The 14,489-nt window shown below is 45.6% G+C and overlaps 1 protein-coding gene across 2 annotated transcripts in view; it reads left to right on the top strand.

Annotated features, from left to right (window-relative positions):
- Positions 1–14,489, top strand: part of LOC144158402 (G-protein coupled receptor-associated protein LMBRD2B) — a 59,706-nt gene that overhangs the window by 22,692 nt on the left and 22,525 nt on the right. For both annotated transcript variants that reach the window (XM_077689273.1, XM_077689272.1), the window contains exons 7-10: positions 229–306; positions 1,840–1,950; positions 8,285–8,462; positions 11,061–11,242. In XM_077689273.1, the coding sequence (XP_077545399.1) occupies positions 229–306; positions 1,840–1,950; positions 8,285–8,462; positions 11,061–11,242 (549 nt within the window). The remainder of the gene's footprint in view (positions 1–228; positions 307–1,839; positions 1,951–8,284; positions 8,463–11,060; positions 11,243–14,489) is intronic.

The raw sequence follows: 14,489 nt of genomic DNA, 5'->3' as shown, positions 1-14,489 counted from the left end.
CATAGTAACTTCTTGTGTTTGTTCAGTTAAAAAAACATCGTTCATGACTGGAATGAAGCTGATGAAGTTACCAAGGGTTATGTTCTTTTAACTGAACGAAGTGGTAGTATTTTGTCGTCACGGCCCCTTTAACGATAGCAAAAACCCTCAGCAGCTTCAGGAAACCAAACAAGATGGCCGGCCCCTGTGCTGAGCCAAGCTGATGGGGTCATTCTGTTGTGATTGCAGGAAATCCAGCAGGTGTCTGGTAGCATCAGCTCAAGCCATCATCCACTCCGACGGCATCTGGACGTCATTCTGGCCAAGGTCCGTCTGCTCCTGTCATCTGCGCGTTTATGCCGTCTGTATGTTTGTTCATGGCGCATATTGTCACGTGGGCCCAATTATTAATGAGAAAAATGGAAGGGGATGAAATTACTACTTGAAGAGCAGAAAGTAAAAAAAAACAGTGAAAAAATAAGGAAAGAAATGGACTACGGATAAAAAGTGCAGTGAGTAGAAGGAATACTGTTTCGGAAATTAATCTCTTTCGGTACTTTGTGTTTTTATTTTTTCCAGCTTTTGAAAACATGCATTGCTAGGTGCAGTTATGTTAAAAACATTGTTAGGGCAAAAGCACTTTGACACAATGGTGTGCATGTTGGAGACACTAAAAAAACAATCAAAAAGAATTTTTTGAAAAAGGATAAACACTGAGAAAACAGCTGCGTCTAGTTTCTTTAAACTAGACACAATCTGTATGACATGCAATGCAAAAGGAAAAAGGGAAGCGAAACTTGTTTCTTACAACCGGGCTTATTTTTACAGCTTTTGTAATTTTGTAATTACAGTGGGCTCTACTGTGCTTTCGTGACTAACGATTCTGCGACATTAGGAATTTGTTCTTCTGCGCTTGAACGAAGGTTCCTTTCAACCATCTTACATCCTAAAGTATCCAGAGAAATAGTCGCTTACTTGCTGTTAGAAATGAGCCTGCCTTTTTTGTTTTGTTTTGTTTTGTCACAGGTATACTTAAAGCATTGTTAAATGATAGTTGATGGATCCAGTTCAGGCTCAAACAGAGCAGCCGCATAGTTAGGTGAGCCGTCGGTAAGTGGAAGTGCCGATGAATGGGACAGATTTCTCTGCCTTTTTCTTCTATTCAAGACTGGTCAAAGAAATCTCACTGTCCACATACCCCCCTATCATGTCAATAACTCCAGGTTTACACTGAGGATATTTTTTTGTCTACACTTGTTGAACTAGTGCAGCCAGTGTAAGATCGCATGCACTGGTCGTTGCATACCAAACCTGCACTGAGTGTAACGTTTCTGACTTGCAACGGTAGAGGTTTCCTTTCTCTCTCTCTCTCTCTCGCTCTCTGTCTGTCTTGCATTCTTGGGAGTGAATGCGTGTGCTCATGTCTGCCCCTCCATCTTTCTGCTGTTTCTGTCCAGCATTTGCATCTGCAGTGCCTATCTTTCATCTCTCACCTGAAAGAGGCTAGACTGGCATTGTTGCTGCCTGATTTCTTACTAAGTTGTATTGCGCATATTTGCGTTCCTTCCCACCTGCAATGTTCCCATGTATGTGTCACTTCAAGTGACTTTTTTTGCACATTCTCTTCTTTTTCTCTTTAGTGACATATATCCTGTTATTTGCTGTTCCGTTCTTTCAAAGTTCATTCAAAGTTTGATGTTCCCTCACAGTTCTGTCGCGACACTCACCCTTTGTTACCCCCCTTACACAATGCCCTGCAACAAGGGCCTGTAAGGTATTTTTAAATAAATAAATAAATGGGCTCGTTTCGTGCCGAATCTGGTGGGGTAACTCTTGCTTCTGCTCCCTTCTTCCGCACAGCTTCCAGAGGGCGTGAAAGCAAGCCACGGTCGGCAGCGCATCAACGCGGAGGTCGACGTCCTCTCCGGATCGGCCATCACCGAGCGAAGCTTAGTGAGGCTACACAAGCAGGTACGGCTAAAAACAACACGTGCCATTGGGCTAGTTGGTGCAATACGGCTAAAAAAAAGTCAGTGGGATAGGAAATCGGGCTAGTTGCATTGTAGTGGACTCAGCTTTGGGTTGCACGGTACACACAATTAGAGAAGAAACACGAACAAAGCTGGCAGCATGAGTGCTAAGTAGCAACTTATTTGTGACAGAGTGGTGAGCTGGGCAAGTTGGTGTGGCATCATTCTGGACAAGAGCGTGAAAAAAGACGTGGACAAAGGGAACAGACAGGACAGCGCTTGTCCTGGGGCGGTATTCTCGAGTTTTGTCCCTTTTGCGTCCCTTTCAAGGGTGTCCCTTTTGGCGAGCCCTGATTGGCTAAAAGCAAACAACCGGAAGTGACGTAACGCAAGCGCGGCAAACCTACTGCCAATTCCCATTGTTTAACCGGAAGTACGTCACGATGAAAGGGACTCAAAAGGGACGTTTTCAAAAGGGACAGTTACGAGAATACCGCCCCTGTCCGTTCCCTTTGTCCACGTCTTTTTTCGCGGTGTTGTCCAGAATTATTTATTACAATCACAACGTTTGCTTGGTGATCAAAACCACCAGCTTACGACGTTTTGCTGCCTGTATCAGTGAAAAGCTTTTGCACTTTCCCCCACTTTCCAGTTGTACAGTCAAACCTCGAGGTAACGAAGTCAGTAAAATTTGGAATCTACTTCTTTACATTGAAATTTCGCTACATTGAAATTTGTGGTTAAAATGAAGTAGTAACCGTGTGAAGCGGTTCCTGCAAATGAAAACGTTGCACGCATACACAACTGGTGCACTGTTTCTGTTTCTGTCAGAGCTTCGTCTGCGCAGGCATCAGTGTTATTTATTTATTGAATACTGCCAGCCTAAGAGCCAGGCTTTGGGCAGGGTGGGATTACGTTTACATTCACAAGGATGCAATAGTTAACTCGGTACATATTAATGCAAAACAGAAAAAAATAACATATCACTCATTGACAACATTTGTCAAAGAACAAAAGAAAACAAAAGAAAACACAACAGAGAAAGCGCATACCTGCACAGAAATGTTACGCGCATGACACTTAACGAGCCACTCCAGAAGAGTGAGCCGATAACAACTATTTCCAATTAGAAAAACATGGCACGATGACAAAAATTGCTATACAAGGAATAACTTAAGAAAAGGAAAATGTACTCGGAGAAAAACGTACTCGGAGAACCACATGGAGCGTTTTCTGCATGCAAAAATGTGCGTCGCAAGCCACAGGTGCGCTGACACAGCCGCGGAGACCACCTGCGCGATGTGGGTCGCTCCAGCGACTGCTTCTAACCGCTCGCTGAAACGCAACACGAGGGGGCAAATGAGGTTGTTCATGCGGGAAAGAAGCTGACAGTGTAGGCTAAATTTGAACTGTAGAAAAGTCATACGTGCCGCTTAGGAAAGCACTTATCAATTATCCTCCGTGGTGGTAAGCCTAATGGTTTTTGGCGCGGCCAGTAGGCATCCCCGAGCGCTTCGAAGCTCCCGCCATCGGGTGCGCGCCTCCTCATTGGCGCAAGTCGTCAGGCTCTTCCTACTGCCGCACGTGGTGGGAGTTCATCTTGAAGGTGGAAGTGCTCACAAAACAGGGACGAAAGTAGAAAGAACGTAGACGAGACGGCGCTATGTTTTTTCTACTTTTGTCCCTGTTTTGTGAGCGCTTCCACCGTCAAGATGAACAGCTACCAACTAGCCCAATTGTCCGTTCTACTGCTGTGGGAGTTGCTTTCTGGCCGAGGCAGAAGGTGGAGGTGGCACCCAATTACGGACGCATGTGTGAAAAAGATGTGCGGACAGAGCTTATAAAGACTCACAAATGCTTTTCCCCGCACTTACTGGAACAATAGAACCCAACAAGCATGAGTGAAGCCGAACGAAGGGCAAAGTGGCGCGGCATGCGGCAGCGGCGGCGGCGCCATACGCAGTTTGTAGGCAAGGAGCTTGTAGGCAGGGATCTCGCTAATGGACCCCGTGGCTCACTGCAACCGTGGCATTGGGTGGCCCGTGTCACCATTAGTTCAACGCTTGTGTCTCCCAAAATCTACTTCTACAACCAAAATTTCGTGCCTAGTTGTCCATGACACTTCGTTACGCTGAAATTTCGGCAAATGGGACTTTTTTACACAGATGGTGTGCATACACTTGAGGTTAAGGGAAATTCCGTGGTTCGTTACATCAGGGGTTTCGTTGCATTAAAGTTTGTTAACCGAGGTTTGACTGCATATTGTAACCCCTTCAACATGTTTTGATCCCCATGCAAACATTGTGCTTGTAATGAATTGTAATGAATGAGTTATTACTTTGTGCTCATGCTGTCAACTTTGTTCGTGCGTCCTCTGTAGTTGTGCCTACCGTGCAACCCAAAGGGCAGTCTACTATAAGGCTACAAGAAAAGTACTCTTTTTTTTCAGAGGTACTGCTTTTAAAATTTGTTTCGTTCGGCACGTTCTTTGAAAGTGTGTTTTTAGTACGGCTATCTGGTATGGGCGGCCAGCTAATCAACACTTGTGTCTCACTGTTTGCAAGAACTGAGCTCATTGACGTGGGTTTGATTCTGGCTGTAGTGGTCGTTTTTGGGATAGATATCTTTAAACATTCCTTTCTTGTCGAAGCTATTGTGGACTGGAATAACTTTGACCAGGGAGTGTTTGTGGATCTTAATACCACTGATAGCTTTGTGAAAAACTCAGAAAGGTTTCTGAACTAGTATACTCAAGAACAAGTTAACAATGGCAATAGTAGCTCATGTACTGTATCAGTCTGCCTAAGTGACAGACCCGGATGTCCACGGGCGCGCGCATTTTGAGAGGAGATTGCGATGAATGCGTGACATCGTCTGCCTTTCCTCACGTAGTTTGTCGTCACTGCAGTAATTTTTAGGCATATTAAGTCAGAAAAATCACGAAAATGGCTCCTGCCATGTTCAATCAAAATATTCCCAGTAACTCACTACTTGTGGTGCGCGAAGTAACATCTGGCTGCGGTGATGAGGCAACAGTGACTTCTGTTTCCGTTCTTAACTTGCACCCGAGTATAGCAAAAGTTACTTTTTTGTTCTTGTTCCTTGCACTGTGACTCACGTGCCCTTTTGTGCGTATGAGTGTCATTTATAGGGCACTTTCCCACTCGTGTAACAGCCCGTAAGGGCTAACAGTATCTGAAAATAAAAGTGATGCCGGCATTTCAAGATTTCGGCGCACGATAAGGAAAATGAGGTGGTCTAAATTTATCTGGGAAATAACCTGTGCTTCCTGGCTTTCATGTAAGATGTCTCTGGCATGCGTCTTCTCAGCTGTCACCCTTGCCACTCATTGATGGCCGCATCAAGAACTGGTGGTGCGGTCGACCACATGTTCACCAGGGGAATTGAGAGTGGGAGCAACATTGCGTGCTGCACCTAGCATTTCTTGACGCACTTGCCGCTTCTTCAGAAAGTTCAAGTTGGTTTGTTCGATTCGTCATTTTTATTTACTGCGCATTGAACTCGACCGTCCAGCTTCAACCCGCTTTTCGTTTCGAAGACGGTAGTCTTTTTCGAGCTACCTGAATGCAACAAACTTCATTCTGTCTGTCTGTACCTTGATTTTATTTTATTGACCAAACCTCCATTGCATTCATCATTTAGAAGTTTGAGATGGCAGGGGAAGAGCAAGGGAGGTGGGCAGATGAGACGGAAGAGGCAGCTTTTTCAACGAAGCGGGCAGATATGTGGACAACCTTTTGCATTTCTTCCTCCCCACTCGCCGAGGTTGCTTAGTGGCTAAGGTTTTTTTGCTGCTGGGGTCAAGGGCACGGGTTTGATTCCAGCCATGGTGGCTAGTTCTTCGATGGAGGTGAAAAGTGAAAATGCCCGTGTGTTGAGATTTCGGCGCGTGCTAAGCTTCCCGGCATATGATCAGAGTTAATCTGGAGCTGCCCTTCTCCACTACGGCAGGCCTAATAGCCCAGGGGTAGCTTCGGCGCGTTAAAACCCCACAAACAATCAATCAATCAATCAATCAATCAATCAATCAACCAACCAACCAACCAACCAACCAACCAACCAACCAACCAACCAACCAATTAATGAGTAAATCGGTGCTAATGTTCACGAAAGATGATAAGCATTCTGAAGCCCCTGCCACTACACAGCCTTCTCTCTGCCTCTCTCCCACCCCTCGAGATCTGCCCGACCCCTCTCACTGCTCCCACAATGAATGCAATAGAGGTTCGCTCAATTGAAATCAATTTTCCCCGCGTCTGCATTCCTCCCTCGACTTTTGTTGGGTTCTTTCGTTTTTGTTTGTAGTTGTTCAAATAGCTCGATGCGGCATCTTTTGTTTGTTCTGGGCTTGCTTTTGCTGTTACACCTCTGGGCCCTGTTTTTAATACCGTATTTACTCGCGTAATCCTCGCACTCACGTAATCCTCGCACCCCTAATGTGAGCCACCAAAACTTGGATTTTTTGGTTCCTCGCATAATCCTCGCACCCACAACTTTGCAGCAGCGAAAGTTGCCTGCTCGCGAAACCCGCATGGTGCACGGGCTCTCCAACGCGCGCCCTCCCCCACCGCCTCTCGGTTCGGCGGAGAGCGCTGTGTATCCAAGGCCATCCAGGCGCCCTAACAACCTCCATGGCTACTCCCTAACAGGCGCCCTAACACGCTACTCACACACACGGAATAAAAAATTACGCATTGGAAAGAATGTTTTGACACTGTCCTTGAGCCGGTTTCACGTGCGCGCAACTAGACGATGTTCGCGCAGCCCGCTGTCGTGTAGTCGTGTCGCCGTCGTGGTCCCGTCGTTGAGCGGCAGCAGTCAGTGAGTCACTCGCGTCAGTGGTGGATAGCTCGCTGCCATTTTGAGAACTTTTTGATCTCTGTTTTGTGCTTGGTGCCGCTTCGCCATGGGGAAGAACGCCAGCTACACTGCCGCTTTCAAATTGAAAGCAGTAGAGTACGCGATCGAACACGGCAACCGCGCCGCAGGCAGGCACTTCGGCATCACCGACTTCAACGTGCCTTACTGTCGAGCTTCACAAGTAGGGCACGCACATGACGACGACGAGATAGGGCGCGCGCCAGAAAGCAAAGGCGGCAATTTCATGATCGCTGATCGACGGGATACTGTTTACGTTGTAAATTATAAAATAAAAAGAAATAGCTGCTGTTGGCAACACTGAGCTTACATATACAAAAAACGACCGCTACATTTAGCGGGATTGGCAGAAGGCAAATTGGCAACACTGTGCACCACATTTTTTTTCCCCGCATAATTCTCACACTTCTCACACCCCTAACTTCGCATTGACTTTTCCGAAAAAAAAAGTGCGAGGATTATGCGAGTAAATACGGTATGTCGTTTTTTTTTAATCTGCTGCTGCAAACACCAGTCCAATGAAACGTACGCTCTTACTATGGGGTGTGTGCGTAGGTATATTGATCTGAGGTTTCCTTTGCATTGAACATTGTGGATAGGTATGTGCCAATATGGCAGCCGTTTGAGTAGTAGTTTCGAACGATCTTTGTCTGTGTGTACAGTCTTTGTCAAAATTTTCTAGGCCATGCGCTGGCTGCTGCTCCAACTCTAATAATTCGCTGTAGAACATTTACCGTATTTGCACGATTATAACGTGCCACCGATTCTACCGCGCGGGTAGGTTCGCGCAGGAAAATCTGAAAAAATAATTGGACGTTGGCTTTACCGCACAGATGTAAAATATATGACACTACTTACCTACAAGAAGATATTATTTTGTGCGTGCAACAGTGGCAGTCAAAAATGAATTGTGCTTCGTAAACTTGCTTATCCAGCTCCTGCAGGGAATAAAACTATAGTTGGAAACATTGAAGCTGTTTGCGATTTCAAGTGTCTTGACCTTCATGATTCTACGTGTGAACGGCTAACTACAATAGTAGAAAAAATTCAGGAATGAGAGCACCGAAATTCACTCACGTGATGTTGACGGATTTTTTTATTGGATTGAGTTGGAGTTTGGGAGGACCTCGTGCCTATGGCAATGTTGCTGGCCGATTTAAAATCTGTTTTGGTTTTGAGCACGATTGTAACACGCACACAAATTTTAAGGCTAGCTTGTAGCAAAAGAAGGTGCGCGCTAGAATCGTAAAAATATGGTAATATTGAGTCGCAATGAAATACCCTACGCAAGAAAGCTGATAAGTTAATAATTTCTGTGGGGCAGAGCAAATTTGGGGAATTTTGAGCGGACCGAAAACAGGTTCTCTGGAAATTTGGCAGCCTCGGTGGCCCAAACAGTTTCGACAGAGACTCCTTTCCCCCTCCCCTGTGGGCAGGTGATCCACGCCCTGCAGCAGGAGGGGCGCACGAGCTGCCAGTGGCGCCTGCTGGTGGACGAGGCCCTGCACCTGGAGGATGTGGCCCGCAACGAGGACAGCGGCGACCACCGCTTCCGCTGCAGCTCGGCCGCCACCAGCCGGCCCACCCTGGCCGCCTGGTGCGGCCCCACCGTGGGTGAGCACCCCTCCACCGTGACCTGCCGCGGTGGCTCAGTGGCTAATACCCCTGTCAAATGTGCCTATTTAAGTGCACTTCCTCTGAGTGCATTCGGGTTTCCCAAGTGACTCTTAGGCTGCGCGCTGCTAAACGACGAAATAAAGTGCTCTTGGCCGTGATGCCAGTGGCGATAGCCGGCGTAAATATTACGCAAAAATTACTTGAAATTCCCCCTCTTTATCACGCGAGGAGTAGTGTAAACATTTCGTTGTGTTTGCATTGTTTAAAATCGCAATCGGCGCCTCGCACGAGACCACAAAAACAAGAGTCGGGACGGCGACGAAACACCGGAGCTGATATCTTCACTGTTATTCACTGCGCAGTGAGTGACAGCAGTATTATTGTTTGGGGGAAATCATCTGAAAGTGTCGAACACAACGGAAATAGGCTGAAGCAGGAACACAATCACAGGGCCACAAGAAACCACGAGAACGCCGCAGAGAACGGCTGCCATGGAGCAATACACCCAGCAGGCGGCGCTGGCACGTTGTTGAGAGAGAGGTTATTTTCTTATTTTTCGTCGCTGCTTCAATTTTTGTAGAAGTAAATAAGCAATATATCTATAATTAACTTTTAACGTTACTTATTATCATCCAAACGCTCGCGGTTTTAGGTTAATTTTTCCGATTTTTGGGACTTCTGTTCACGAGATTACTCACTCGGCGGGCTGGCCCCGGTAAAGTGTGTTTGGGGACCACACTCAGCTTAAAGTGCGTTCCTTCTGAAGTGTCATTCGCGTTTGCCGTTTAGCTGCTCCCGAATGACATTTTACCCGAGTGCACTCCGTGTAAGTGCACTTAAATGGGCACGTTTGACAGGGTTCGTGCGCTGCTGAGCACGAGGTCGCGGGTTCGATTCCCGGCCGCGGCGGCCGCTTTTCTGATGGAAGCGAAAAGCAAAAACGCCTGTGTGTACGAGATTTTAGCGCACCTTAAGGATCCCCAGGTGGTCAAAATCAATCCGGAGCCCTCCACTACGGCGCGCCTCGTCGCCTGCATTGCGTCGGCGCGTTCAAGTCAAGCAATCAATCAAATCAAACCCCTCCACCGTGTGGTGTGGGCCACCGTGAAAGCAAAACGCGAGTTAGCTTCATTGCGAAGACGACTGCTCTGTCGTGGTAATTTAAGGGAGGACACTGGTCTTGACACAAAAAACTTTATTTTTGCAGTTATGATAATGATGAAAATTGCGGGGCGCATGTTGTTTCTCATTGTGATTGTAGATACACAATTTATCTCTGTGTAAAACGACTGGATTCAAATTTATTTGGGCTGTTATGTTTGTTTTGTGACAGCCGTAGTGAAAAAACTGCTGGAGGGACGCAGGTGAGCAAGGTACCGGTGAACTGCGGACAAATCAAGGAGTGCAATAAGACTAACATTATCATTCTATCTGGTCTGCAGCAGAAGTTGCAACAGTTTGAAGATTGGGCCTGAAAGGTGCAAACCAGGAAAACCGTTTTTGCCTTTCAGGCCCAATCTTCAAACTGTCGCAACTTCTGCTGCAGACCAGATAGAATGATAATGTTAGTCTTATTGCACTCCTTGATTTGTCCGCAGTTCACCGGTACCTTGCTCACCTGCGTCTCTCCAGCAGTTTTTTCACTACGGCTGTCACAAAACAAACATAACAGCCCAAATAAATTTGAATCCAGTCGTTTTACACAGAGATAAATTGTGTATCTACAATCACAATGAGAAACAACATGCGCCCCGCAATTTTCATCATTATCATAACTGCAAAAATAAAGTTTTTTGTGTCAAGACCAGTGTTCCCCATGGCTCTTAAAACAGCTTCCTTTAATTTTTGAGTACACTCTGTGAAACTTGTCTGTCTTGGTGCTTTCTTCCCACTGATTTCAGATGTGACAATATTTTTTGAGTCAGTCAATTAGTAGCTCCCAAGATAATTAGAGAGATTTAGCCATTTTTAGAGGAGCAATGGGCAAAACAGTGTCAGTCATAAAACTGTAATCTTTATGTTTTCCAGTACTATGAACCATGGTGAGTGCAATAAGAGATTCGGTTTTTTGATCCACCGCTTGGAACTAATTTTACAGATGGTACGAGTGGTACCAGGTGGTACCAGTGGCAAGGAACCATTTTGAATGCCCATTTCAAACACTGACGTTTAATGAGCTGTAAAATCAGTTCCAAGTGGTGCACCAAAAAACTGCTGCTCTTATTGCATTCACTAGGGTTCATAGTAGTGGAAAATGTAAAGATTATGGTTTTATGACCGACACTGTTTTGTCTATTGTTCCTCCAAAAATGGCTAATTCTCTCTAACTATCTTGGGAAGTAAGTGACTGAGGCAAAAATTGATGGCATATTTGAAATCAGTGGGGGAAAAGCAGCAAGGCTGACAGGTTTCACAAGGTTTACTTAAAAATTAAAAAAAAAAAATCAAGAACCATGTTAAGCTTCGAGTTGACGTGCTCTCAAGCCGGCTCCTCTCAGGCCTGCAGCATTTTTTTCAAAGCCAGAGGGGAATCGTGTCGGGGCTAACGGGGGGTCTGTTTGTGTGCTGCTGTACCCCTCCCTGGTGGTCCCGCAGAGTGGTATTGGCTGTGTCGCGTGCGTGGCTGGTGCCTGCGGCTGCTGTCGGTGGTGCTGGGCGCGTGGAGCGTGGCGGTGGTGTGGAGTGAGATGACCTTCTTCATCCGCTCACCCATGGTCTCCCTCTTCGGACTCTTCCACCGGGCCGCCGAGGCCCGCCACGACTACCTCGCCATCGAGGTACGGAGCGCCCTCTCCTCCTCCGCCTCCTCCCCTTCCTCCCCTTCTCGATATCTGGGAGGAGACCGTAACCAGAGTTGCCGCATTTGCACAATTCTATTGCGAACCCTTTTTGTTTTGCTAAAACTAGCCTGGAAATTCATATGCACGTTGCGATCGGGCTTGAAACTGAAGGCAGAACAAAAATTATGAAGGTCAAGGCACTTAAAGGGGCAGACTGGTCTTAGAGCTATTTAGAGCTATTTTTTTAGGTGCGGAGTTCCTTAGGACCGCACAGTGTCCGTCCGTGTCCGTGCGCATAGCATTTACAATTGCAAAAAATCACACAGGCACCAGCGGGATTCAGGCCTGTGTCTGGTAGACCAGACAGAGCTAGTGTCAGTAGTCTTACCCATTGGGCTACGAGTGTGAGTTAGTACCTGAGAGTCAAATGGCTTACTCCCTCGCCTGTAACGGTGCGGGGTACCTTAGGACCTCCTAATGTCCGTCCGCGTCCATTTATGCGCACACCATCATCAAGCGAAAATCAAGCGAAATTCGATTTGAGCCGTGAGTGGCAGTTTCATTTGGGGAATAATCAAGGTGCAACTCACGGCTCAAATCGAATGACGGTCGGGGCGCAAATCGGATGTCACTCGGGGCGCAACTTGGATGTCATTTCGAGTCCCCGTACGCCGCACCCTCGCCATCATCCACGGAGTGCAGATGCTGCCATTTTTTTTTATTTACTAACCAATCTTAATAAAACTGCACAATATTATGGAGTTTCTTGAGCTGATTTCAAATGTGCAGTTAGATTTCTTGCAAGTTGATTATAATTTTAGACAATTGATGATTAATTGCCATTCTGTTGGGTCAAGATTGCAAAATAACCCCACCATACAGAATAGTGATTGCCCCATGGCTAGGCAGACAAATGACCATAAAATGCAACGTTGGAAGAACTTCTTTGATTTAGCTATTTTTGGTCATTTTACAACATGCTGAACTTCACTCCTCCCGCACTGTGCCAGAAATGGCTCACAGGTGGTGTCGACTGAACGCAACATTATTTCCCAAAGCCTCCATTTGAAAAATTTGTTTTGAACATTGTATTCTCCACACATTTAGGCATCAAAAGCAAAAAAAAAAAATTGTAGTTGTACCGGCTCCGGGTGCCAAGATATCCGAGGGCAAAATGCTAGCTTCGCATTGCAAGAGATGGGCCGTTTCACCATTGAATTCTGCACAAACTGAGCTGTAGAGTGCACTCTGAAATGCTATTTACATTAAGATATGGTGACCTTTGGTGAGGAAATTTGCAGACTGATAGAAAAATGGCCGTGGATGCCGAAAATGCCATTTTTCATAAAACTATTTTTTGACCGTTTTTCAGTACCGAAGACCCATCTTCCCCCTTAAAACTGCAGACGCTTTCAGTGTTCCCCGCTCCAGTTTTTAATGCCAGCACGAGTTGGATAGGCAAGTTTATAAAGCTCAAAAAGATTTTAACTGCCACAGCTGTGTGCATCGAATGAAATGTCTTCTGCCAGGTACGTGGTGTTGTGTCTTACATCTGCGGGGTAGAACCGGCGTCAAATTACTTTTTTTCAAATTTTCCTATGTAAACTTACGTCTGCATTACAAACAGGGCCGTGTTAGAGTAGTTCAAGTATGGTACTCAGCGTGCACCAGTTGCGATACTCTCTATCGGCCCCATGCTTCGAAAACCGGACGGCAGTTGGCCTCCCCTAACTTTGCTGGGTGCAAACAGGGGCAAGTACAGGGCAAGCTGACTATAGCTAGGGTTGGTTGTTTTGTTTTCGGGTTTTAAATTTTTTTAAAATCGGGGGTTGAATATCGGGTGCCATTTTTCTAACTGGTAATCAGGGAGAAATCGGGTCTTTTTTTGCAAAACCATTCCAATGTTCTGTTTTTGTTTCGGGTTAAATCTACAGAAGTACTGAGTAATACACACAGTTTGTCTTAGACATTATCACGATCTTCTTAACTCTGATGCATTAAAATTGGTGTTTATTTCAAGCTGGCAATCAATCAGGCGGACGTTGGGGTTTTCTAGAAAAGGTTCTCAAAAATTTGGCATTTGTGTGGAAATGAGTCATTAACGATGACAATAAAGAAAATTGATTACTTCTAAGAAAAGAAACATTTTATTCCCGAAAAGCTCGTCGTAATTTTTCTATCATTCTTGTTTGCAAACCTCATCATCTGCTTGTTGCGCAACATCTCGGTCTTCCTTTGAGACCTGTCTGATCACTGAACGTATCTCCACTGGGAAGAAGTTCCCTAGACAACAACACAGCTTCCATTATTAGCTAGGCACAACAATGTCAGCGCAGCATTCACCTGCCTGAGGTAGCGAGTTCAATCAATCAATCAATCCTTTATTCGAAGAAACCAAAATACGTAGTGTGCTACAGGGACAGAGACTAAAGGCTAAATCGCCTGACGAGGGACTCTGTCCCTCTGCAGTTCAACAGCGTTGCGTGTACATTTTATGCAAAAGATATAGACAGTTTGAGTATCTGTACAGTGCAAAGTTTGCCAAAAAAAAAGAATCTAAAGTAACTTGTCTAGTAAAGGAACGTCAAGACAATAACTAAACCCAAAATATATACGAGCAAGTTCACAACATAATATAAAGCAGCTGATACAACCGATACCAAAAAATAAAAAGTAAAATAAAATAATAATAATAATAAAAAAACGCTTACAACTGATCAAATTGTTACACCAATAGTACGCGCATTTCTCATGACACAGTGTGTAACTATACACATGTGTATAAGATTTCGCTCAGCACGGTAACGCCATTCACAAAAATAAGGAATAAAGTTGTAGAGTCACGCCAATTTAATGAGTTCAACAGCTGTGTTTTCGATAGCTGAGTTCGACAGCTCTGTCTGCTGTTCGCAAGTACTGGTTGAGAACGGCGGACTGCCAGCCTATGATTGCGCAAATCGCTGGTTTGAGAAGGTTCATTCGGGAAAGCATCAACCTGATTCTCCTGAAACATGGTCGGGGTGTAAGAATCAGATAAAATCGGGTTTCACCCAAGAACGAACAACCGTAACTATAGCCTGCCATCTGGCACTAGAAAGTTGAAGTACAGGGGAATCCCGCTGATATGTTGTCCTCCCCCGGTCTTACGACGACCCGCTTCTTGTGTAGACCGCGTATAACGTATGCGGCGGGACTCGCAAAAATCTGCACTATCTTAAGCAGTACTGCGCTATAAACAAAACAA

This window comes from Haemaphysalis longicornis, unplaced genomic scaffold (assembly GCF_048455015.1).
Source record: "Haemaphysalis longicornis isolate Haplotype H1 unplaced genomic scaffold, Haemaphysalis longicornis Haplotype H1 scaffold_10, whole genome shotgun sequence".
Classification (NCBI taxonomy): Eukaryota; Metazoa; Arthropoda; class Arachnida; order Ixodida; family Ixodidae; genus Haemaphysalis; species Haemaphysalis longicornis.
Note: the sequence above shows the minus strand (reverse complement) of the source record. Positions and strands in the feature narration are given on the sequence as shown.